The sequence below is a fragment of the Mustela lutreola genome, chromosome 5 (genome assembly GCF_030435805.1).
Source record: "Mustela lutreola isolate mMusLut2 chromosome 5, mMusLut2.pri, whole genome shotgun sequence".
Lineage (NCBI taxonomy): Eukaryota > Metazoa > Chordata > Mammalia > Carnivora > Mustelidae > Mustela > Mustela lutreola.
Window position 1 is genome coordinate 91836660 of NC_081294.1, and position 27367 is coordinate 91864026.

The 27367-nt window shown below is 36.2% G+C and overlaps 1 protein-coding gene and 1 non-coding gene across 4 annotated transcripts in view; both read left to right on the plus strand.

The window, feature by feature from the left end:
- The window catches only part of IPO11 (importin 11), a 210303-nt gene that overhangs the window by 25446 nt on the left and 157490 nt on the right, over nt 1–27367 (plus strand). For all 3 annotated transcript variants that reach the window (XM_059175081.1, XM_059175079.1, XM_059175080.1), the window contains exons 3-6: nt 2910–3010; nt 14025–14097; nt 15282–15485; nt 26912–27044. In XM_059175081.1, the coding sequence (XP_059031064.1) occupies nt 2910–3010; nt 14025–14097; nt 15282–15485; nt 26912–27044 (511 nt within the window). The remainder of the gene's footprint in view (nt 1–2909; nt 3011–14024; nt 14098–15281; nt 15486–26911; nt 27045–27367) is intronic.
- LOC131832865 (U6 spliceosomal RNA) lies at nt 3115–3217 on the plus strand. Its single transcript, XR_009354221.1, has one exon. It is a non-coding gene; the product is annotated as a U6 spliceosomal RNA (small nuclear RNA).

A 27367-nucleotide genomic window follows, 5' to 3' on the forward strand; every position in this document is an offset into this window, starting at 1 on the left:
ACTATTGAGTTTAGGGATTGGGTTGCAAATGCAAAGTAAAACTGTTAACCGTATCTTGTGAAAATAGAAGATTATAGAAGTTGACATATATGTTTTTTACTTCATGGCTAAAATATTTGAGGTATTTGGTAAACTTAGGAATATACTGGTCATGTCTAGAGTCATACTTGATATTCTGAAAATAAAATGAAATTTGGATATTCGGCTTAGAAAAAAGGTTAAAAAAACTAGATTGCATAAAATTTTTTTTCTGGAAAACACTGATTTTTAAAGATACTAAGGAAAATATTCTATCCTTATTTAAATAATCCCAGTATCACTTTTGTAAAATTTGGGTGCAGTATAAATCTTTAGTATATTTTTGAGTATCCTTATTTTTCATATGCTTTATTTAAATGAATATGCTGTATAATTAGTCTTGTGTTTTTTTAGGCCAAAATAGAAAACATTTCAGTGTTTCTTACTTTGGTTACTCCTGGATCTTAAAAAAAAACAATAGGCTTGTAACTATTGACTTTCTGTGCAATGTATGAATTATTAATAATATTAAATGCCTAACTAATAAGCCTTTTGTTTTTATATTTATTAGCTCTACTTTTTTTCTTAGAGGGGTAGTAAAATAGCTTTTTAAAAACTTTAAAAAATATATTTTATTTATTTCTTTGACACAGAGAGAGCACTAGTAGGCAGAGTGGTAGGCACAGGGAGAGGTAAAAGCAGGCCTCCTGCCAAGCAGGGAGCCCGATGTGGGGCTTGATACCAGGACCCTGGAATCATGACCTGAGCTGAAGGCAGCCATTAAACCAACTGAACCACTCAGGCGCCTCAGTAAAATTGCTTTAGGTGGAGTAGATTGTATTTATATTAGACGGAAAACCCAAGTTAAAGGCAGTAATTTTTAGTTTTTTCCTCTACTCACTGTCTTGGCACTTTTAAATCTTTTTTTTTTTTTTTAAGATTTTATTTATTTATTTGACAGAGAGAGATCACAAGTAGGCAGAGAGGCAGGCAGAGAGAGAGGAGGAAGCAGGCTCCCTGCTGAGCAGAGAACCCGATGCGGGGCTCGATCCCAGGACCCCGAGATCATGACCCGAGCCGAAGGCAGCGGCTTAACCCACTGAGCCACCCGGGCACCCCTGTCTTGGCACTTTTCATCTGTTGTAGCCTTAGCTGTTCTTTCTAGTTTGGAGATCATGAGGTTGTATATTTGATCCTCAGATTTGTGTTCCAGTTTTACTGTTCAAAATTTCTTAAGGAATATTTCTACTTGGGTTCACACCTGCAGCTTGACTTTCCTTGGTTACCTCAGTGCAGCCGAGACAGGCTCATACCCACCATCTTTCCATAGTATTTGCACATTACCTCCATTCATTTGTTCATTCGCTCCATGGATATTTATGACAGTCTATTGTGGAAGGTAGACATGTTAAGCATTAAAATCGAATGTGATTAATATGGTGGGAAAAGTCCATTCTTTTCAAGGATGACCTAAAAGAAGATCTCTGACTAGTTTTCAGGGGTATTAAGGATTAAGTGGGCATTACACAACTATCCTTGTAATTCTTTTTCTTTTTTTCCTATATGTACATGATTTTCTAAAAATGGAATTATAGTATAGATACCTGTTTTTGATAGTTTATATGTAGTGTTTTTCTGTGGTAAGGAACATAAATCTACAATATTGTTTTTGATTTTGATATTTTCCCACACAAGGTTGTGTTTAAGAGGTCACCTCTGGGGATTTGAGTTGTTTTTGGTCTGAGGTATAGTGCAGTTTCAGTCAGTTACATATTCCTAAGCTTGCCCTATGTACCCACTATTCTAGTTTTTTTTTTTTTAAGATACGTTTTTTATAAGGGAATAAAACACTTTAATTCATCTATGTTATGTTTTAAATTACAATGTTAATATCTGTTTTATTTTGATTTCCATACACAAATATGTTATACAATTTTTGGTAATGTTAAATTTTTGGTAAAAATGTGTAGAAGTCACAGAACAATTGTGATTTTTACCTTGATGATTAAGATCTTGTTGCATGTTTAGCTTGCATAGTCATTTTTATGCTTTCTCAGTGCTCCGCACAAACAAGGACTGCCTGTATTTGGGTTAATGTAAGCATAATTGATAAGGAGGATACTTTGAAATAGTTCATTTCATAGCCTGTGCTAAGAACCCAGGGGCTTTGATTCCTTAGAATTTTTAATTATATGCTTTGATGGGTCTTTTTTTTTTTTTAATTGAAAACATGTTTATTTCAGTGTTTTATATTTGTGTAGGTTGTGATACATGATTAGGTTGTTTCTGAGTTTAATTTTTAAAAGAAATTTTTAATTTTTTAATAAACATATAATGTATTATTAGCCCCAGGGGTACAGGTCTGTGAATCGCCAGGTTTACACACTTCACAGCTCTGAGTTTAATTTTTTTTTTTTTTAAGATTTTATTTATTTATTTGTCAGAGATAGAGGGAGAGAGCGAGTGAGCACAGGCAGACAGAGAGGCAGGCAGAGGCAGAGGGAGAAGCAGGTTCCCTGCCGAGCAAGGAGCCCTATATGGGACTCGATCCCAGGACGCTGGGATCATGACCTGAGCCGAAGGCAGCTGCTTAACCAACTGAGCCACCCAGGCGTCCCTGAGTTTAATTTTTTATTCAAAATAATTTCAGACATACCTAATGGTAGTCTAGTTTAATGAGTCCCAAATATTTATTACTCACCTTAAAAAATTAACATAACTTCTTCTAGGTGTGCTTTCTCATGAACTGTAGAGCTATAAATACTTAGAATACATGATCGCTCTAGTGATAAAATTTAAGTGAAACATTTAAAGTATTATCCATACTTCATTATGGGTATAGAATTTAACTTATGGCATGTTTATTTTAATATTATGCTTTTTATTTACAGAATATTTTCACAAACCACACTCTGGATATAAATGTAAGGTGGCTTGCTGTGCTGTATTTTAAGAATGGAATTGATCGTTACTGGAGACGTGTAGCGCCTCAGTAAGTTCCCTCACCCTTCCTTTTCCAGTGTAATCCTTTCCAGATTCAGGGAGGTTTAAGAATGTTCTTGTTAATCTTTATTCTACATGTGGCAGAATGCATTTGTGCTTATTTCAACACACATACTAAAATTGGAACAGTACAGGGAAGGTTAGCATGGTCCCCGTGTAGGATGACATTTGTGTTTGTGAAGTGTTTGATATTTTAAAGAAAAATGCGTTAACTACTAAAGAAATAAATTGTTCTGCGTAAGTCAGTGTTCTTATTAATGCTTTTCTCCATGAGCTTTTTAAAAATCTTTTAAAAAAATTTATTATTATTATTATTTTAAAGATTTTATTCACTTGACAGAGATCACAAGTAGGCAGAGAGGCAGGCAGAGAGAGAGGGGGAAGCAGGCTCCCAGCTAAGCAGAGAGCCTGATGCAGGGCTCAACCTCAGGACCCTGGGACCAGGACCTGAGCTGAAGGCAGAGGCTTAACCTACTGAGCCACCCAGGCGCCCCTCCATGAGTTTTTTTATTTGGGAAGGGATGTTATGGATTTCTTGTCCTCTGCTTTTGAGGATATCTAATATTAGGGGCAAAGAACAAATGCTGAGTGAATGAGTCATGTTAAAAAGTCTTTTTTTTTTTTTTTTTTTTTTTTTTTAGTAAGAGAAGTATGAACTTAGTTAGGATTTTAAAAGAAAAAGTCATTGAGAAGGAAATCCCAGGTCATTTCTGAGCCAACTAGATGTTAATTTCCAAGTCTTAGGCATAATTTTCTTTGTGGTAGAAATGGGGTAGTAGACATTTGTAATCTCATCAGATTCAGTTGCAGTTGTTCCATAGATGGTTAAGCGAACAGATTTCTCTTAATAGCTAATTAATTACATGTTATATAGTTGTTGGAAATACAATGTAGACATGGCTATGAAATTTGTTTGATGGTGAACTTTCCAAAGAGGTAACATTGTCTCTGTTTTCCAGTAGATGGCACTGTAGCTCTTTATGTTCCACATTTGTTAAGTCCTTTAAAAAACTGTAAACCTTTCAAAAGACTTCAAGGTACATATAAAATATGGCCTTGAATAATATTAGAAGGGCCTAGAATGTTTTAAGGCTGCACTTAGGATACTGTAATGTAATGCAAACCCTTTGTCTGATTTTAGAATTCCTAATTTTAAGAGAAATGAAGTATTTAGTGATGAGATTTTGTGTGATATAGTTCACTACTGGAACCATCCTGTGGTGCATACTTCTCTCCTGCTGTGTCCAGTTACATTTTAGGTGGCTCCCAAAGTTCATTTCATTCTTGCAGTTTTATGGAGAATTTGGTTATAAATGACAGTTTTGGAAGGGAGCATAAATTATGATTAAATATTTCAGATTATACTTTCACATAAGGAATTAGAAACTGGAATTTAGTTTACGTATTGAGATAGAGGCTAGAAAGAAGATGAATGCACCAAGGGAGCAGGTAAGAATGTGCTTAGAAGGAGAACAGGGGAGCAAAAATTAGTTAACTCATTTAAATATAGCACACTTAAAATATCTGCTTATTTGTGTTCTTGTCGAAGTTTTATCTTACGTAGTTCATGCCTCTACCACTATTTTCACGGAATGTGGACTAATTTAAGCTTATATATTATTACTATAAATAGTGCAATTTTAACTGTATCCTAATTAATTAGATACTCTACAGTTTCTGCTTGGAGGATAATCTGAATTCATGTGATGATAGTAAGTATATGAAATTAATGGTGCATTAGGAACTGTTTTCTCTAGATTAATGGCTTGTTTCTTTATCATATATGTATGTTTTGCATATTCACTTTCTATTTTGGTAGCTAATCATTATATTATATTCTCTTTGTTTAAAATTTTGAAAACTCTTGAACCTGGCTTCCTGACATAGAAGAAAACTTGAATTTCAAGGCTGAAGCAAAAGATTTTAGTAGAAAACATGATTTTGTGGGTTTGATGATATACGGGAGCTCTCAAAGTTGGAAAGTACTGCACAGTTCTTCTTAAAGAGATCCTCTCTCATGGGAAAGCATAGGCTTGCCTTAGGCATTCATTCTTTTCACTTGAATGTTTATCTTAATCTTGTTTGCTTATTTGTTTACTCACCTTAAATAAATCCCTGTCAAGGTTTAAAAAACTTTTATGAAAGTGTAATACATAACATAACTAAAAAAGTGCGCAAATGGTGGTGTGGTTAGAATGTTGGTAATGTGGCCACATCCATGTAACTGTCCCTTGGAACCAGGTGAAACATGACTGCTGCCCAAGCAGCCTCCCGCCTGCCCTTCACTGTCACCTTTGCACCCCCTCTCCAGTAGCATTTGACATCTCTCACTACAGATTGGCTTTATCTGTTTCTGAACTTCATACAAATGGAAATCTTACCTTATGTTATTTTTGTGTCTTTTAACGTATCTGTTTGTTCTACTGTTGATGGGCATTAAGGTTGTTCTTAGTTTTTGGCTATTAAAAATAGTGCTTCTTTGAAAACTTTCACATTTCATATTGCACATAAGTGTGCATTTTATGGTCATGTATGGCCAGATGTCTATTCAGCTTCAGTAGATGCCGTCACTTGGTTTTCAAAGTGTTAGTACTAATCTCCACTCCTACCAGCAGTCATATCAGTGTCAGCCTTTGCTCCACATTGTCCTAGCGTGCTTCGTCTTACCTGTCATTTAGGTAGCCTTTCCATTTTTCTGATGAACAGCGAGTACCCTTTTCATATACTTATTATTCATTTGTATATCCTCTTTTATGAAGGGCCTGCCATTTGTACATAAAAAAATGGGGTATCTTACCGATTTGTGAGACTTTTTTTTTTTTTTTAAAGATTTTATTTATTTATTTGACAGAGAGAGATGACAAGCAGGCAGAGAGGCAGGCAGAGAGAGGAGGAAGCAGGCTCCCCGCCGAGCAGAGAGCCCCACGCGGGGCTCGATCCCAGGACCCTGAGATCATGACCTGAGCCGAAGGCAGTGGCATAACCCACTGAGCCACCCAGGCGCCCCTGATTTGTGAGACTTTGTATATGTTTTAGACTTAGGTCCTTTGTTTAAACTACGTATTGAAAATATTTCCTCCTGCTTTGTCATGTGCCTTTCAGTTTCTTACGTTTTTGAATGAAGAGAAATTTTTGATTTTAATGAGGTTCAATTTAGCTAGTTTTATTTTCTTTTGGGGCCCATTTGGAAACATTTTGTTCATTCCAAGATTATAAAAATAATCTGTGTTTTCTGCTAGAAGCTTTGTTTTATGTTTCACATCTCCATGTATATTATCTCTCTGGAAATGATTTCCTCGCAAGGTGTATATGCGAAGGAGGGGCAGTAGCAGTTACTCTTGTCCTGTCCCATTTCAGTGGTTCCCTTAGAAATCAGGCGTCATGCCTGTAATGATCTGTTTTGGGATTCTCTAATTTGTCCTCTGGTGTTTCAGTCTTTGCTTTAGTTGTTATACTTCATAAGCCTTGATTACTTCCTATTACTTTTTTGGATTTTATTTGCAGTTTTCTAGTTTTTTTGAAATGGAAGCTTCAGTAATTGATTTTTACTTCTTATGTATGCATTTGAAAGATTAGGGCTTTTCTTGTAATCTTAGGTTTAACTCAGTTTTGTTAAAATTCAGTTAAAGGGTACTTTAAAATGCCTCCTGTGATTTCTTTTTAGACCTATGGGTTAACTAGAAATATATTGCTTAATTTCTGGCATGTGGGGCTTTTTTTTGTGTGTGTGTGTGTGTGTGTGTGTGTTTGTTACTGATTTCATTCTTTGAAATTTGCTGTCTTGTTTAGTAATCTCAGCATATGGTATTCTGGTAAATATTTTATGTGCCTCTGAGAGCAATGTGTGTTTTGCCATTGTGGATGTAATGTTTGATATATGTCAGGTCACATTTATCACTTCTGCTATTCACGTCTTCTGTATCCTTATTGTTTTTATTGCTACTTTTCCATCATTTTCTGAGGGAGGTAGGTTAATCTCAAGGTATGATTATGGACTTGGCTATTTTGTTCTTTACATTGTGTTTTTGCTCTATTGAGGCTATTCTATTCAGATCATGTAAGTTAAGGGTCATTATGTTTTTGTGGAATTGATCTTGTCCTCAGGAGATGTTCCTCTTTATATCCAAATAATAATCCAAAGATTATTCACAAAATTTTTTGTTACTAAATTTTTCCCCCAAGGACACTTTTATTACCCAACTGATTTTTTTTTTAGAGCTTTTGATAAGTATCCTTGACTTATTAGAGCCTATCCTTATATTAGTAGTTTACTTTTTCTAGGTAATATAAGAACCTCATAATACTTTGACTCCATTTATGCCTTCTTATCTTTTACTTTTGTTGTGGTGGAATACTTTAATTCTACATATATTTTAAACTCTACAACGTACTGTTTTTGTTTTTGTTTTTTAAAGATTTTATGTATTTGACAGAGAGAGCGAGATCACAAGTAGGCAGAGAGGCAGGCAGAGAGAGAGGGGGAAGCAGGTTTCTTCCTGAGCAGAGAGCCCGATATGGAGCTCAATCCCAGGACCCTGGGATCATGACCTGAGCTGAAGGCAGAGGCTTAACCCACTGAGCCACCTAGGTGCCTCACGATATACTGTTTTATATTATTTTGCCACTAGTATTCCTTTTTTTAAAAAATAAGTTCTGGTATAGTTAAAATACAGTGTTAAATTACTTTCAGTTATATAATACAGTGATTCAGCAATTCTGTACATTACTCAGTACTCATCATGATAAGTGTACTCTTATTCCCCTTCATCATAATCATATCACCCATTCCCCCAACCTTCTCCCCTCTAGTAACCACCAGTTTTTTCCTTGTCTTTAAGATTGCTCCTTGGTTTGTCACTCTTGTTCTTTGTTTTGTTTCTTAAATTACATATATGAGTGAAATCCTGTGGTATTTTTCTTTCTCATGCTGGCTAATTTGGCAAAGCATTATACTCTGGATTCAGCCATGTTGTAAACATGAAGATTTCATTCTGCTTTATGGTCAAGTAGTATTCTGGTGTTTGTACCACATCGTCTTTTAGTCATCTGTCAGTAGACATTTTGGTTGTTGTAAACAATGCTTCAGTAAACCTAGAGGTGCAAATAACTTTTTGAATTTGTGTCTTTGTAGTCTTTGTGTAAATAGCCAGTGGCAGAATTATTGCATTGTATGGTAATTCTGTATTTACTTTTTTGTGGAAACACCATACTGTTTTCTGTAGTGTCTGGACCATTTTGCATTCCCATCCCCAGTGCATGAGGGTTCCTTTTTCTCCACATCCTGGTGAACACCTGTTTTTGATTTTTAACCATTTCTGATAGGTATGAGAGGTGAAGTCTCATTGTGGTTTTAATTTGCATTTTTCTGATGGTTAGAGATGTTGAGCATCTTTTTCATGTGTCTGTTGGCCATCTCTCTGTCTTCTTTGGAAAAATGTCTTTTCATGTCTTCTTCCCATGTTTTGATTGGATTATTTGGCTTTTTTAATGTGTTAAGTTCTTTTTTTTTTTTTTTTTAATCTTTATCTGTTTATTTATTTATTTATTTATTTTAGAATTTATTTACTTATTTGACAGAGAGAGATCACAAGTAGGCAGAGAGACAGGCAGGCAGAGAGAGAGGAGGAAGCAGGCTCCCCCTAATTAGAGAGCCTGATGTGGGACTCGATCCCAGGACCCTGAGATCTTGACCTGAGCTGCAGGCATAGGCTTAACTCACTGCGCCCCCCAGGTGCCCCTGTTTAAGTTCCTTATAGATTTTGAATAAGGGGATGGATTCTAATCAGAAAACTGTCAGATTCCAATTGGAAAACTACCAGTTAATACCATTTCCCAATATCTTCTCCTATTCAGAATGTTGCCTTTTACTTTTATTAATTGATTCCTTCTCTCTGCAGGAGCTTTTTATTTTCTTGTAGTCCCATTAGTTTATTTTTGTTTTTGTTTACTTTTCCTCAGGAGGAACATATAGAAAAACTTTGCTATGCCCAATGTCAGAGAAGTTACTGCCTGTGCTCTCTTGTGGGATTTTTTATAGTTACAGATTTTTTATGATTTAGTTCTTTAAGCCATTCTGAGTTTAGTTGTGGGTGGTGAGAGAAAGTGGTCCGGTTTCATTCTTTCCTGTGTAGCTGTCCCTAGTTTTCCTAGCACCATTTGTTGAAGACACTGTCTTTTTCCCACTGCACCTTCCTGCCTCCTTTGCCAAAGATTAATTGACCCTTTAATTGTGGGTTTCTTTCTGAGCTCTCTTTTCTGTTCCATGTGTCTGCTGATGTATGTGTCTGTTTTGGGGCCATTACCATACCAGTTTGATTATTACAGCTTTGTAGTGTATCTTGAAACCAGGGATTATAATACTTCCAGTTTTGTCCTTTTTCACATACTGTAGCAGTCTTGGGCTACTTAGAATCTTTTGTGGTTCAGTACAGATTTTAGGATTATTTGTTCTAGGTCTGTGAAAAAATGCTTTTGGTATTTTGATAGGGATTGCATTCAGTCTGTAGATTGCTTTGGGTAGTATGGACATTTTGAGAATATTTGTTCTCCCAATCCATGAGCGTGGAATATCTTTCCATTTCTTTGTGTCCTCTTCAATTTCTTTCATCAGTGTTTTACAGTTTTCATAGTACAGGTCTTTCATCTCCTTGGCTAAGTTTATTCCTAGGTATTTTATTATTTTTGATGCAGTTATAAATAGGATTTTAAAAATTTCTCTTTTTCCTACTTATTATTTGCTTCTAGAAACAGACCAGATTACTGTATGTTGATTTTGTATCCTGCTTCTACTGAATCTGTATGAGTTCTTATAGTTTTTTGGGGGAGTCCTTAGGGTTTTCTATGTGTAGTATCCTGTCATCTGCAGATAGTGAAATTTGTTCTTCCTTACCAGTTTGCAGGTCTTTTATTTCTTTTTCTTGTCTGATTGTTACAGCTAGGTCTTTTCAGTACTGTGTTGAATAAAATTTGTGAGTGGACATTCTTATCTCGTTCCTGATCTCAGGGGAAAAGCTTTCAGTTTTTTGCCACTGAAGATGATGTTAGTTCTGGGTTTTTCATAGATGGCCTTTATTATGTTGAGGTATGTTCTCCCTGAACCTATTTTGTTGAGGGTTTTTTATCACGAATGATTGTTGTGCTTTGACAAACGCTTCTGCATTTACTGAAAGGATTACATGGTTTTTATCCATTCTCTTACTGATGTCATGTATCATGTTGCTTGATTTGTGAATACTGAAACGCCTTTGTGTCCCAGAAATAGATTCCAACAGATTGTGGCAAATGAGTTGTTAATGTATGGTTGGATTTGGTTTGCTAATATTCCGTTGAGGCTTTTGTGTTCTATGTTCATCAGAGATTTTGGCCTGTAGTTGTCTTTTTTTGTATTGTCTTCATTTCATTTTACTATTAAGGTAATGCTGGTTTCATAGAGTGAATCTAGAAGCTTCCTTCCTCCCTTGTTTGGAATAGTTTGAGAAGAATGGGTATTAACCTTTCCTTTAAGTGTTTGATAGAATTTCCTATGAAGCCATCCTACACTTCTGCTTGTAGGGAGTTTTTTTGATTACTGATTCAATTTCATTCCTGGGAATCAGTCTTTTAAAAAAATTGTAATTTCTTCCTGATTAAGTTTATTTTATTTATTATTTATTTTTAAAAGATTTTATTTATTTATTTGACAGATAGAGATCACAAGTAGGCAGAGAGGCAGGCAGAGAGAGAGAGAGAGAGAGAGAGAGAGAGAGGAGAGGAAGCAGGCTTCCCGCTGAGCAGAGAACCCGACTCGGGGGTCTATTCCAGGAGCCTGGGATCATGACCTGAGCCGAAGGCAGAGGTTTTAACCCACTGAGCCACCCAGGCGCCCCTCCTGATTCGGTTTTGAGAAGTTACATATTTCTAGGAATTTATCCATTTTCTTCTAAGTTGTCCATTTTGTTGGCAGTTAATTTTTCATAATGTTCTCTTTTAATATTTTGTATTTCTGTGGTGCTAGTTATTCTCATTAATTTCTTTCTTTCTTTTTTTTTTTTAAGATTTTATTTATTTATTTGACAGACAGAGATCACAAGTAGGCAGAGAGGCAGGCAGAAAGAGGAGGTAGCAGGCTCCCCGCTGAGCAGAGAGCCCTATGCGGAGACTCAATCCCAGGACCCCGGTATCATGACCTGACCCAAGGCAGAGGCTTTAACCAACTGAGCTACCCAGGCACCCCTTCTCATTCATTTCTGATTTTGAGTCCTCTCTCTTCTTTTTCTTGTCTGGCTAGAGGTTTATCAGTTTTGTTGATCTTTTCAAAGAATGCCCACGTGGCTTCATTGATATGTTCAATTTTTTTTTTTTTTCCCTATTTCATTTATTTCTGCTCCAATCTTTACTTCTTGCTTCTGCTGGTTGGGGTTTTGTTTGTTTGTTTTCTAGCTCTTTTAGATGTAAGGTTAGGTTACTTATTTGAGACTTTCCTGGCTTCTTGAAGTAGGCCTGTGTGACTATGAACTTCCTTCCTAGTACAGCTTTTGCTGCATCCCAAAGATTTTGGACCATTGTGTTTTCATTTTCATGTTTATGCATTTTTTAAATTTCCCCTTTGATTTCTTAGTTGACCCATTAATTGATTAGTAGTATGTTATTTAACTTCCCTGTATTTGTGTTCTTTCTAGATTTCTTCTTAAGATTGATTTATAGTTTCATAGCGTTGTGCTCAGAAAGGATGCCTGGTATGATTTCTGTCTTTTTGAATTTGTTGAGGCCTGTTTTGTGGCCTAGTATGTGATCTATTCTGAAGATCAGGTTCCATGTGCACTTGAAAAGAATGTGTATTCTGCTGCTTTGGGATGGAATGTTCTGAACATATCTCTTTGGTCTTTTTGGTCCAGTGTTTCATATAGAATTACTGTGCCCTTGTTGATTTTTCTGTTTTGATTGCTGGGTCGTAGGGTAGCTCTATATTCAATTTTTTGAGGAACCTCCATACTGTTTTCCAGAGTGGCTGCACCAGCTTGCATTCTCACCAATAGTGTAGGAGGGTTCCCCTTTCTCTGCATCCTCAGCAACATCTTTTGTTTCCTGACATACTAATTTTAGCCATTCTGACTGGTGTGAGGTGGCATCTCAGTGTGGCTTTGATTTGTATGTCCCTGATGCCAAGTGATGTGGAGCACTTTTTCATGTGTCTGTTGGCCATCTGGATGTCTTCTTTGCAGAAATGTCTGTTTCTTTAAAGATTTTATTTATTTATTTGACAGAGAGAGATCACAAGTAGGCAGAGAGGCAGGCAGAGCGAGAGAGGAGGAAGCAGGCTCCCCACTGAGCAGAGAGCCCGATGCGGGACTCGATCCCAGGACCCTGAGATCATGACCTGAGCCGAAGGCAGCGGCTTAACCCACTGAGCCACCCAGGCGCCCCAGAAATGTCTGTTTCTTGATTGGATTATTTGTTCTTTGTTGAGTTTGAAAAGTTCTTTATAGATTTTGGATACTAGCCCTTTGATACATCATTCGCAAATAACTTCTCCCATTCTTTCGGTTGTTTTTTGGTTTTGTTGACTTTTTCCTTTGCTGTGCAAAAGCTTTTGATTTTGATGAAGTCCAGTAGTTCATTTTTGCTTTTGCTTTCCTTGACTTTGGTGATGTTTCTAGGAAGAAGTTGGGGCGGCTGAGGTCGAATAAGTTAATGCCTGTGTTCTCCTCAAGGATTTTGATAGATTCTTGTCTCACATTGAATCTTTCATCTATTTTGAACCTATTTTTGTGTGTGGTGTAAGGAAGTGGTCCAGTTCCATTCTTCTGCATGGGGCTGTCCAATTTTCCCAACACCATTTGTTGAAGAGACTGTCTTCTTTCCGTTGGACATTCTTCCCTGCTTTGTCAAAGATGAGTTGACCATAGAGTTGAGGGTCCATTTCTGGAGTCCCTATTCGGTTCCATTGACCTATGTGTCTGTTTTTGTGCAAGTACCATACTGTCTTGATGATGACAGCTTTGTAATAGAGCTTGAAGTCTGGAATTGTGATGCTGCCAGCTTTGATTTTCTTCTTCAACATTCTTATTCAGGGTCTTTTCTGGTTTCATATAAATTTTAGGATTATTTGTTCTATTTCTTTGAAATAAGTTGATGGTGTTTTGATAGGAATTGCATTAAATGTGTAGATTGCTCTAGGTAGCATAGACAGTTTCACAGTATTTGTCTTCCCATCCATGAGCATGAAACATTTTTCCATTTCTTTGTGTCTTCCTCAATTTCTTTCATGAGTATTCTATAGCTTTCTGAGTATAGATTCTTTGCCTCTTTGGTTAGATTTATTCCCAGACATCTTATGGTTTTGGGTGCAATTTTAAATGGGATTGACTCCTTAATTTCTTTCTTCTGTCTTGTTGGTGTATAGAAATGCAGCTGATTTCTGTACATTGATTTTATATCCTGATACTTTACTAAATTCCTGTATGAGTTCTAGCGGTTTTGGGGTGGACTCTTTTGGGTTTTCCATATGAAGTATCATATCATCTGCAAAGAGTAAGAGTTTGACTTCTTTGCTGATTTGGATGCCTTTTATTTCTTTTTGTTGTCTGCTAAGAATATTTGATTTCTAGTAAGTCCCTCATCTCAGATATTCTTTGATTCTTGATCCTTCATAGAATAACCTCACTCAAATTTTATAAAAGAATTCAATGGAAGACACATTTCATTTAGCAATGACTAAGTTTTCTTTAGGTAACTATTTATATACCCATTAAGGAAATGTCAAAATACCACATTTCTTAATCTGGATTTGTCTTATTTTTACTGTTTACTATTTTCTGCTTCATATTTTTTCTCCTTGTGAAGGAGTTTTGTGCTTATGAGTTATTTGATGTGCCAGTATTGTAAGTAATGGAAATAATTCTGTTTAGCAGATGTAATCAGAATCACTTGTTCCAAGGCATTTTATTGTTAAAATTCAAAATAGTGTTTACCATTGTTTATTTTTAGGTAGCATTCTTTTGCATAATAATTAACTCTTTTTATAGTGCTCTGTCGGAGGAGGAGAAATCTACTTTGCGTGCAGGGTTAATCACCAATTTCAATGAACCAGTAAACCAGGTTAGTGAGAAAACGAAAGCTAAGTATTCTTTCTTTTGCCTTACTTTTTACTTCTTTCCCAAATTAATTTTGTTTTTGGCATTAAAAATGAAATTTTATAATGTCCATTTGTGACGTTTATGGGTTTTAAATTCTGAGATTTGGTTCCAACTATTAAGAATTTTGGTTATATTCAGCTCTTGTTTTAAAATTCAAAAGTCATTTTAAGATACACACAATTGGAATTAAGTCTCTATATATTTATTGTCTTAGAAATTAATTTTATTTTTTTTTTATTTTTATTTTTATTTTTTTAAAGATTTTATTTATTTATTTGACAGACAGAGAACACAAGTAGACAGAGGCAGTCAGATAGAGAGGAAGGGAAGCAGGCCCCCTGCCGAGCAGAGAGCCCGATGCGGGACTCGATCCCAGGAACCTGAGATCATGACCTGAGCCGAAGGCAGCGGCTCAACCCACTGAGCCACCCAGGCGCCCTAGAAATTAATTTTAATGATTTGTTATTCTCCTCCCTCCTTTCTTTACACTACCGGATGTCTTCTCTATTCCTTCATCCATCACATTTTTGATTCTCACTGTGTACACTGAGGGGGTTAGATAATAGATTACACAGTTAATTCTTTTTATCCTACACAGTGAGATTTTTCTTAAAAGAGTAAGTTTTGCTTATAGTTACAAAAATCCTTAGATTTTTACAAGTTCCTATTTATTACACTTGATTAATTTGAATATTTAAAAAGTGTTGTATCTTTGATACTTACTGTGTTAGCAATGAAAGCAAATTGAAAAATATTAATTGAAAATAATAAAACCATCAGTTGTTAGCATAATAGAACTTTAAGGGATGAACCATAGCACTTTCCCCAAATATTTAGTGAGATGTTGTGCTTTTTTGCATATTGCCATAGTGTCTGGTATTTAAAAGACATCTAGATTTTCATATCTACTTCTTCCTTTAGTCTGTTGGAATGTATTATTTTGGGAGAAGTTACATGAAGAAAATCTAGCCTCGATTCATAGACCATACTTTGTGAATAACTATGTTCAGTAAGCAGTTTTTAGGGAAATTTTATTTACTTTTGTCCAATGTCTAACTAACCATCAACTAACTAACTGAATGCATTCCTTATCTGCTGATTTGATTACATATGTTTATTTTTGATGATTAATTTTTTTCCCTTTAGATTGCAACTCAGATTGCAGTGCTAATTGCGAAAGTTGCTCGATTGGACTGTCCTAGACAGTGGCCTGAACTGATTCCCACTCTTATAGAATCTGTGAAAGTCCAAGATGATCTTCGACAGCACAGAGCATTACTTACCTTCTATCATGTTACCAAGACTCTGGCTTCCAAACGACTGGCTGCTGATAGGAAATTGTTTTATGATGTAAGTGATTTAACATAGTTAAATTTGATTATGAAAACTGCTACTGATAAGAAAATGCCTGTAGTTTTACCCCTCTAAATATTTTAATCAAAGACTATGACTTCTTTCCAGTGGCCCTAAAAGCTTTAGTATAATAGGTAACATTTGTAAGATTTTAAACTGGATAGTGATGAATAAGATTGCTTAGTTGCCAGTAAGCAGGGATTGGTTGGTAGTGAAATGGTCTGAAGGCAGAGACCGTTTTGAGGCTTTTGAGGTTCAGATGGAAACAAGAAGCTGTGATAAAGAGAACATTTATGAAGGATAGAGTTGGAATATAGAAAGTTAAAATTGACATTCCTGGGCAATTGATGCCTGTAGGGCAGATGTAGGCAAGGAGTCTGACAAGTGGTGGGTGAGAGCCCTTTATTGGGTGTTTTAGCACCATTTTTTGAAGAGACTGCATTTTTTCATTCACTTTGACATTTTTGTATTTGATTATTTTCACCTTATTAAAGTAGTGATTTTCATATTGTTCAACCTAATATTTTGTACTGTACCATGTAACACTACTGAGTCTCATAGTTTTTTTTTTGTTTTTTTTTTTAAATTTATTTGACAGAGAGAGAGAGAGAGATCACAAGTAAGCAGAGAGGCAGGCAGAGGGAGAGAGGGAAACAGGCTCCCTGCTGAGCAGAGAGCCCGATGCGGGGCTCAATCCCAGGACCCTGAGATCATGACCTGAGCCAAAGGCAGAGCCTTAACCTACTGAGCCACCTAGGTGCCCTCATAGTATTTTTAATAGTGTTCATGTTTGCCTTTGTAATCCTCACTTTGAGGATATATATAATTTGGGACTCTGCATTTGTAACAGGCTTCCCAGGTATTTCTTACATATATCAGAGTCTAAGCCAGAATCACATTAGGTTTTCTACTTTGAACCCAGTTGGTTTAAATAGCCAATATTAGGTTTATCCAAGGATGTTGAGTGTAAGAGAAATTCTTTTTGTTGAAGGTTGTTTTCTAAATCATTGCTTTTGCTTGCTATCCAACTAGGATTTAAGAAATGGACTGTTTATTCTCTCAGATCTTTCTGTGAATTTCTTGCTGATTTTGCTCGACTTTATCTCCATCTTACACTCTTCCACTTACTTTTATATTGGCTCTTTTCCCAAGTCAGATGTCTAGAAGGTTGAGGGTTGCCATTATTTTATGAAAGAGTACCCTTCCTCAGAAGTCTGAATTCGTAGTTCAGCTTTCTCAAGTTGTATTCTCCTAACATGTTGCTTTAGTTTTCAGGTATAATTTATATTTAGCCTAAGCAGTTTCTAGGAATCGTATCTAATCAGAGACTGTATTCTGGATAGCTTGTTTGAGTTAGCTTTCTGAGCCCTTCAACTTTCTTGGTCAGTTTTCTTGTAGTATGAGGAGCCTGTTTTTCTCTGTATGTTGTAAAATACAGGTCTTCCTACCATTCTGTATGTACTTCAGGCATTGTATTCCATCATATTCCATGGTGCTGACTTAGAATTGTTGACTTATCTTTCTGAGATCCACTTCACTGTGAGTTTCATGAGAGAGAAAATTGTAGTCTTTAGTGTTATAGTCTTACTGTCAAGCCCAGAAGGATGCAGAAAAGTGGGTGGTGCTCAGTAACTGCTAAATGAGTAAGTAGAAGAGGTGACTTGTTCTTAGGTACCTTCCAGATTTCAAAGTGGCATAATATAAAAGAGCAGGAATTTTAGGAGGATATGTAAAGCCAAAGATACCTGGAAAAAAATTCAGCTTAGCACCTTTCAGTATGGATTAGAGTGGCTGAATCTGGAAACACAGAGCATAGTATAGAGGGAAATACAATCATGTCTGATGGGTTTGATGGGGTATAAGATGTGTAATTGAATTGAAGGTAGTATATGTAGGAAGACATTATTATAAAAAACAGTTTTGCTAGTTAATAAAGTTAGCCCCTATTATTTTGGTAATCTGAAGTATAGGAAAGTTCTTTTAAAAATACTTTTACTGTGATGCTAAGTGGTCTTCATGTTCTGAGTTAATTTCCCACATAAAAAATATGATGTCATAGTTGAGCTAGTTCTTCTAGCAAAGGAGTGCAGCATACACTTAAAAGTAGAACCTGCTGCTCAGTGCAACCCATGTCTAAGGATATTTCTATATCCTCTTTTTCTTTCACATTAAAATAAATTACGTTCTTTTGAGGCGTGCCATATTATAGAATCAGCAGTTGAGAGAAAATTGTTGACAGTCACAAAATAGAGCTTGATTTGATACAAAAGTGGATTTTTTATAAAACTATGCTTTTCATAGAAACCTGAATGTAAAAATATTGATGTTAACTCTTAAGGCTAAAACTTAGAAATTTTAAGAACTGAAGGGTTGATGATGAATAAATTCCCACTGAACAGATGAGTATTGTTTGCATGGTAGGGGTAAAAGGAAACGGAAGCAAGATGAATCCACATTACAGTATAGTTGACCTTCGAACAGCGCAGGTTTGAACTGTGCAGATCCACTTGCATATGGAATCTTTTTACAGTACAGTTTTGTAAATGTTCTTATTATTTTTGTAGTATGTTCTCTTTCTCTAACTTTATTGTTAGAATACAGTATATAATACTTACGACATACAAAATACATGTGTTAATCAACTGTTTATGTTACCAAGAAGGCTTCCGGTCGACAGTAGACTATTCATAGTTAGGTTTTGGGGGAGTCAAAAGTTATTCACAAATTTTCGACTGTATGTGGAGGTGGGTGTTGCCCCTAAGCCTCATGTTATTCAAAGGTCAGTCACACTTCAGAATAGTCTTCCTGATGAGTTTGTATGTGTTCTAAATAAGCTAACAAAATGGAGCCACATAGCTACTTTGAGATGGATTGGTTAGTGTTAAGATCACTCAGCCTTGTAGCGGAGACTTTTATACTTACTCTTTGGAAACCTCTAACTTCATGCTTATGATCCCTAGGGGAAATTCCCAAATAGTTCCCAAACAGAAATTATGAATATTAAATATGTGAGTGTACCAAGGTGCCACTTACATGGTATAACTCTAGCCTTTAGGATATTATACTGTAGTGAAATTTACTTAAAACATAAATATGTGTTTGTTTGTTTTTAATATTTTATTTATTTGAGAGTGAGTGTGAATGAGAAAGAGCGTGAGCTGGGTTGGGGGAAGGCAGAGGGGCAGAGGGAGAGGAGAGGGACAAGTAGACTCCTCACTGAGTAAGGAGCCCGATGTGGAGCTCAATTCCAGGACCCATGGGATAGCCTGAACTGAAGGCAGATGCTTAACTGAGCTACCCAGGTACCCCATAAATGTGTGTTTCTAAGCAAATCAATAAATAGGTGAAATAGTTTGTTTTCAGTTTGTTTGCTTTTTTTTGTTGTTCTTTGTTTTTAAGATTCTATTTATTTATTTGAGAGAGAGAAAGAGAGAACATTAAGAGGGAAAAGGTCAGAGGGAGAAGCAGATACCCCATGGAGCCGGGAACCTAGTGCGGGACTGGATCCCGGGACTCTTGGGATCTTGACCCGAGCTGAAGGCAGTAGCCTAATCCAACTGAGCCACGCAGGCACCCTGTTTTCAGTTTCATTTGGGTGATTCAGATTGCCTCACTAAGTGCCATATTGATTCTAGATCTTGTCCTTGCTCTGCCAAATTTTATATTGGCTTTAAAAAACACATTATTTAAAGAATGGCTTCAGATTTTATAGAGGGTCATTCCTGCTATGAGCCTGTGTGGGGATTTGAGCTTTTATGTGTATGTCTAGGCTACCATTAATAGGAGGGGGAAAAGAGCCTTTTGGTGGGAACTTTTTTTTTTTTTTTAAATTTTATTGATTTATTTGACAGACAGAGATCACAAGTAGGCAGAGAGGCAGGCAGAGAGAGAGGAGGAAGCAGGCTCCCTGCTGAGCAGAGAGTGGCTTGATCCCAGGAAACTGGGATCATGAACTGAGTGAAGTCAGAGGCTTTAACCCACTGAGCTACCCAGGTGCCCTTGGTGGGAACTTTTAAGGAAGGAGAGACTCACTGGGCTAGCTTGAGCCAGAAAAAGGTCGTGGGGAGCTGTGCACTGAACAGAAGAGATTTTTAGTATAGCATGATGCTTGTCTTTTCTGTAGTATACAAACCATTTCCTGGGTCCTAGAAAAGGGGGCTCAGGAAAAGGAGAGTAAAAACTCAAAAAAATTTACTACTAAACTCTCTTCATAAGTTGCTCTTGAAGTAGTATTGTTTGTTCTAGCCACAAGACAAATATCAGCTTCGTACTCTGCTAGTCGCTGTATTAGATGCCTGAAACACAGCTATGAAAAAAGATAAGGTCCCAAGTGGGAAGAAGGATAGTTTGACCTTTTTCTTCCCCTTCACAAATTGTGATTCTTTGAATACATGAGAGCATCATTTAGGTACCAGTGGCAGAAGACAGGTCTGTGACTGTGCAAGGATTAGAGGACTTAGGGAACTTAGGACCCCCTGGGCTTCAGCTATACCAGTGGCAGGTTTGAGAACAAAAAGAAAATGAGGGTTTACTAAAAGAAATGTAGGTAACAGATGCTACAGGTCTTTGGGATTGTCCCTCAATGGAAATAAGTAAATATCTGTTGACAGACTTTGGCAGTTTGATTTGGAAATTGTTTTTGTGATAGCTCTTGTACCCACTGGAGCTTCTGTCCTGAGACATTTTGGCAGTTAGAGATATATATATATATATATCTCCATTGAACCATATATATATATGGTTCAATGGAAGCAAATTTATATTTAAGCCTTGTATTGAAACAAAAACTGATTACTACCAGAATAACTATGTTTTTTTGGTCATACAGACGTTTTTAAAATTTCTTATTTTGAATATTTTTTCTTTTAAATCTTTAAAACATGTAGATGGCATGTGAAAAATACAAACTGCCATATACCCATCACTTAGATTTGGCAGTTAACATTTTGCTGTGTTTGTTTTTTCACGTTTTTTCCTAAGGTGTTTAAAGTATTTAGTGATAAATACTTGATTATTCATCTGTAGAAGGATACTTAATTTGTTTATAGTTGTTTAACTTTTATCAAACTTAAGAAAAATAAAAACAGTGATTTTTAGTACCATTTAATACTTTCAGCAAATTTTCTACATTGTTCTCAAATATACTCTAACAAGTGGTTTTTGTGAGCCAGAAAACTGAATAAGGTCGGTATGTTTGGTTGTCTTTCAAGTGTCTTTTAATTTAGAATAGTACTCATTTCCTTTTTCTTTTTTTCATGCTACTTGGTGAAAGAATTGGCTGACTTGTCTTACAGGATTTTGTACATTCTACATCTCTTGATTATGTTCCTTGTTGAGATTAAGGTCAAACAGGTTTGATAACTATAGATTATGGGTAATATTTTGTGCCCCACTGTTAGCGATGAATTACAAGACTTTGATTTAAGAGTTTTTCACTGGTAGTGTTTCTTAGGAGAAAATTGTGAGAACCATGATCTGGAAGCTGAAAAGGTGTAAGAATATTTTAAATGCTAAAAGAAATAAAACTTCTGTAATGGTTCCTTTTTGACATTCAAGGAGTGAAGGCTTTGTACTTCTATGTTAAAAAATCACTCAGCAGTCAGTGGGTGGCAGTGTTTCTTCTGGTTTAGAAAAAGAATATGCAAGTGTTTGTGTTTTTTGTGAACCAGAATCTAAAACATTTCGTTAAATAGCTTATTTTCATATGGTCTCACTGAATTATCTCCCTTTCCCCCTCCACACTTTTGAACATTAGAAATTTTCTATATTAGAAAATGTAGAAGAAATATTTTTATTTCATGTACTTGCTTCGTTATTTTCCCTTTTCCAGCTGAGCTTTCTGTAAGCATTATCAGATGGTGGTTTCTGGAGCTGCTAGAAGCTTGTGCAGGACTTGTTTACCTAGGATAGCTGGCAGTGCTTCTTCCCAAATTCTGTGGTTTCTTCCTTCATTATCTTTTTTTCTCCTTTTCCCTTTGGGCTGAAAGGGTAGTGCCATTGCTTATTCTTCATTACAGCCATCTTTTGTTTGGGTAGAGGCCATTTGTTTGTAGGCTAGCTAAGAAGAATCTTGAATTAGAGCTTTAATAGATGCCTAATGTCCTTAATTAGGTGCTTAGTTCCAGAACTGGAGTATGAGACAAAGAAGAATATGAATTAAAAATGTCTTCCGCAATACTACCAATTCTTTCTTGATTTTTGCCTTAAATGTTGTTTGCCTTCATTTAGCATTATCTGCCGTGTGCCAAGCTACTTAGGTGCTTTTCATATTTATATGACTAACTAAAGTGATACTTTCATACTATTAATTTTCAGAGCTAGAAAGGAGGAAGAATTAATAAATCTAACTTTGCCTTTAGTATCTGTAAATGTTATGGAATTTTTTAAGAAAAGGGATGAAAATTTCAAAAATTGCTGAAAGTTGCTTAAGGTAGAATGGATAGAACTTTTTATTATCTGAATTATTAAACTTTCTTAAACATGTTTTAGAGTAAAATGATAAATGGAGAAGAGGACGATTTTATGGAGGAAAGTGGAATTTTATTATAATGACTGATTCCACTGTAATGAAAAACTTCCTTTTCTTCAATTTTGTGACTGTAAGAACGTTTAGTATAGTGTGCACAGATGTTCTGTGGTATATTTTGTTTTTTGTGTTGGGAATGAGGGGGAGGATTTTATGTTGGGTATGTGTACTGTAATTTACATTGTGTATATACAGATCGTCCAGCTCTCTAAAGAGATAATCTCCTGCTAATAGAAGTGTGCCTGAAAAAATTGTAACAGTTACACTAGTTTTGCCATTTTGTTAGTTAGTGTAAAGTACCTTGAAAATAAATGTGACTTGTTTTTGTTAGCTAGAATGCAAACTGGAAGTTACAGAAGAGGTCTCAAGTAAGTCAGCCTAAAACTGAAAGCTGTCAGTGAAAGGAAGGAGGGGAAGGGCCAAAAGCAGGGAAGGAATGTGTTTTGTTTTGCAGAACCAGCAGTTCCAGCCAAGGGGAGGCCCAACCAGGTGTTTCATGTCAGAGCCCCTTGCTAGCTATCTCTCCTGATAGCTCCTATGTGAGCCAGTTTGAGCTGGATTAGAAGTGAGGACTTGTGCAGAAGCCCCGCTGCATTGTCCTGAAGTTAGCTTTAGTTCTTTATAATTCTAAGGCCTCCTCCTGTGGGCAGAGCTTTCTGCCAGTTTTTGGAAGATAGGACATATGTACCAGCAGGCATGTTGACATGTTAGACAAGCACAGTCGAACCAGAGTGCTTATGTGAGCTCCTGCTCCTGCCCCTTCATACATTGAATAAAGTCACAACCTCATGGGGAGAGTGGTTTGAGAGCTAGCTCCTTGTCTCCTTATTTGTAACAAATAATACAAAGTTCTTTGCTTTCAACACTTTCTTGGGGTGTGTTATATTTGATGCACCCCTGGTGATGAACCTCGAGTTCAGTTATGTTATGCTGGTGATTTAGAGTGGTAGATTATCCCTTACAAGGTTTTTTCTTCAGCTGGTGTCAGGTTCCATTTGGTCAACTTTTTTCCCTCAAGCTTAATACTACTTTTTAATTAAGGAACTAGGCAATGGTTACTGTTGTTTTCATTATTGAGTCTGGCATGTAGTGCTAGAGGAGTACATTGAGAATTAGATGAAAGGCACTGACTCTTAGGATTGATGAATGGGACTTGCTCCAAATTTTATATACATACAAAGATTATATATTTGTATACGAACAGTGTTCAATTTATAGTAACTTTCTTGCGTAGGTACTTCACATAAGTAATAGAACAAAAGTTCGTGTTTTTCTGTTGAGTGTTGTACAAAGGAGTGTTGAGAGTTATGGAAGAATTTGTTAGGTGAGATTCTCATTCAGTTTATTGCATCCATATTAACAGCAGTATTGATCTCGGTGAGTATGGGTCAGTTTTCCTTTTTGTTATGAAAAGAAGATTCTACCATTATTTATTTATTTATTTTAAAGATTTTATTTATTTATTTGACAGAGATCACAAGTAGGCAGAGAGGCAGTCTGAAAGAGAGAGAGGAAGAAGCAGGCTCCCTGCCGAGCAGAGAGCCGGATGTGGGACTCGATCCCAGGACCCTGGGATCATGACCTGAGCCGAAGGCAGCGGCTTAACCCACTAAGCCACCCAGGCGCCCCAAGAATCTACCATTATTGAACTGTTACACAACTTTTGGAGAACAGGATTTACTATATTGATTCTGAGAGTATGGGATGGTATCTACTTAGTATTTGTATTTTGGTACTAGAAAGTTTAAACAGAAATTATACAATTAATATTTCTTTATTTTACTAAATTGCTGCGTGGTTAATTGCTATGTACTATATTAAGAAGCTTTAGAACATAGAGGTATAAAAATGTAAGCTGAGGGGCGCCTGGGTGGCTCAGAGGGTTAAAGCCTCTGCCTTCGGCTCAGGTCATGATCCCAGGGTCCTGGGATCGAGCCCCACATCAGGCTCTCTCCTTGGTGGGGAGCCTGCTTCCTCCTCTCTCTCTCTGCCTACCTCTCTGCCTACTTGTGATCTCTCTCTGTCAAATAAATAAAATCTTAAAAAAAAAAAAATGTAAGCTGAGCACCTTCCTTGGTTTCAGACCTGTCTCTTCCTCTTCCTAATTACACTCTTTGCTCTTGGGCAAGTTACTTAACCTTTCAATACCTCAGTTTCCTTATTGTGAAAAGGGTATATATCTACTTTTTATATTGTGATGGTTAAATAAGGTGATAGAGGTGAACTGCTGAGAGCATTGCCTAGTGCAGAGTTCAGTAAGTAACTCTTATTCTGTTGTTAACTTAGTTAATTTTATTATGTGATTAACATAACCTACATGAATACTTGTTTCCTGGAAATAACCTTTTATAAGAGTTCAAGGGACTTAAAATAACACTGATTTAAAAAATATATATAGACAAACCTTTTGAACATTTTAAATGAAATCTGTATGTAGAAGTTAATGTGAAACAAGTAGTTTTTAGAAATTTTTAAAAAGATTTTATTTATTTATTTATTATTTATTTATTTAATTTGACAGAGGGGGAAAGAACAAGAACAAGCAGGGGGAGCATCAGAGGGAGAGGGAGAAATAGGCTCCCTGCTGAGCAGGGAGTCTGTTGTGGGATTCCATCCCAGGACCCTGGGGTCATGACCTGAGCCAATGGCAGGTGCTTAACAGACTCAGCCACACAGGTGACTCTGAAACAAATAGTTTTAAGGAGGAGATGTGAAGGAGAAATGGAATGGAAGTTGTAAGCAAGAGACTGCTTTAGAGTGTAATAATTTTCTGTTCTTACTTGAAATTTTCTGTCTTACTTGAATTGTGTCTCCTCTTAGATCTTATTTAGTACATAAGTATAAAATGGGTCTAAAAATTATGGCCAGGGCTATAGACTTCAGTTTACTTTGTTGAAATATTTGCTGCAATAAGAAATTATACTTTAAAACTTTGCTTTTAGGTTTTCTGTATGTACCATTACTATTCCTTCTCTGCCTCTAAATGCCTTTCTTTTCTTTCACTTTATTCTGGCAGACAGATAATTTGGTGATTTATATGTTTGGAAAAGTATAGGATGCTCTAACTTACATTTACCAGTAAGTGTGATAAAAATTAAGATGATGGCTTTTCCAATTCTAGACAGATATTTTAGCCCCATATTCTCAGAAAGGACTTGATATACTAAGAAAAATATTGAAGTTCACTGTAGTTCTAAGTAAAGCTTACATGTTTTTTGAAGTGTTTTCTTTTTTTCCTTCAGATAATATCCCTTCTGATTAGATTGGCTGTTTGCCTCTCTTTTATAGCATTGTTCCCTAGGATGATAACCAATTTTAGACCCTTAACTTTTTAATGGTATTGCTGCTTGTTGTACAGTAGTATTGAGCTAATTATCACTACGTTATTTTGACTATCATGAAACATATGATTAAATAATTTGATTTTACTCTCTAAAATATTCTGCGTGTATTTGAGAATATGCTGAATTTACTTAATAAGTAGTCATTGTACCTCTTTCAAGCATATGCATAAGATAAGGGAGGACCAAAGCTCTGACTGACCAGTTAGTGAAGATAGGAGGCCTTTTAGATTCCAGCAGTTTATTACTTACTTTGGATAAAGGAAAGAAATCAGATACATTGGTACCAACTCCTTGTGATTTTTGTTCCACATACCAAAAAGAATGACCAAAGCAATATGGACTGAATGACTCAGGTGCAAATTGTGGGATGCCCCATTGCTAAGGAGCCACTTCTACAGCGTAACTAAATGGTTTTATTTTCTGCAGCTCTGTTTTGAGGGGGATGGGTCAGAAAACTTAAATCCCATCAGAACACAGGAGGTGAGAGGTGAGCAGGAGGTGGTCTTGTAGAAGTTCCTTACAGGCTTTCCATTTCTTGTTTTCCAGGAGGATTATAATATGTTCTGCTGATACTCTTGTTAGTTGAGGTTCAAGCCTTTTGTGGCCTATGTAGATACTTGTAGAGTCACCATGGGGATTTGGCAAAGCTCTTTCCCTACATCTGTAAGCACAGGCCTAAAATTACTGAATTAAAATAATAGAAATGAAAATTTTAAATAGAAATTTTATTTAAAAGATTGCATTTCTGAAAGGTTTCTGATGCCTAAAATTACTATAAACCCAGTGTTTAGTGGAAATAATGCAAATAATGTACTTTTATCTGGAATAAGGAAAGGCGTTCTAGAGTTTGCTACTGATAACTATTCATTCATGTGTACTTTCATCTCATTTTATTAAAATTAAATGGCCATATAGACTCAGCTGGATTTCTCGTAGACCTTCTGGAAAAACGAACAAAAAAGCTGACGGTAACCCTGGAAATGGTTCTGGCTCAACCTGGGTGGCAGAGGCCAATTGCATCCCAGTGTGAAAGTGAGGTTTGTAAATATCAGAACGTATTTGGAAAGCAGCCTGACAAGCATTGTGGTTTGTATGTTCCTGCTTTAAATGCCCTGAAACCATAATGGGTGGAACTGGCAGAACACAGAAACCTGATTCTTTTGTATTTCTTAGTATATTGCTTTATACGTTATACTCAATGACAGTCTTGTCACTGTTTTAAAAAACTGAGTGTTGCAATATACTAGTATAAGAAAAAGGTTTAAGTAGAAAATGTCAGACTGCAGTGCGGGCATCAGACTAAGTTCTGTTTCAAGAGAAAAATATTTTAGGTATGTATATGTGTTCACAGCAGTAGCCAGCGGTCCTTGATACTGTACATTCTGTCTTAAAAAGTTTGAAACGTGATATGACAACTATTTCACATCTCTTTGAAAATGACATGAAAACTGTAATTAAAAACTGACCTAAAAACTGAAATGTATTACTGTGTCGATCTAGTTGACTACTGAAATACGTTTTTTGTGAACAAATCTGTTGATATTTCTTTGCAGTTAGCTTCTGGAATTTATAATTTTGCCTGCTCTCTGTGGAATCACCATACAGACACATTCCTTCAGCATGTTTCTTCTGGCAGTGAAGCTGCTGTTCTAAGTTCACTAGAACGAACTCTGCTGTCATTGAAAGGTACTATTAAACTTGATATGTTCATTTTGGAAATGAGATAACTCAAAAGTGTCAACACATAGTTCCTCTGATGGATTATTTGCTCCCACTTGCCCTGGGAGAGTAAGTGGTTAATTAGTCTTTCCCTCACAAACAAGGTCTTATTTGTGGTTGGTTTTTCTTTTGTGAGAATGGCTTTTCCTCTAATTTGTAAAAGTGTGGGATAGTTTTATGTTATAGCCACATTTCTGGGGTTTCAGGGCTCTGACTATGTTCCTTTTGAATACTTCTACTTTTTTTGCTTCTACTTTACACTTCTCTTTCTGGGCTCCTGTCCTTATTGT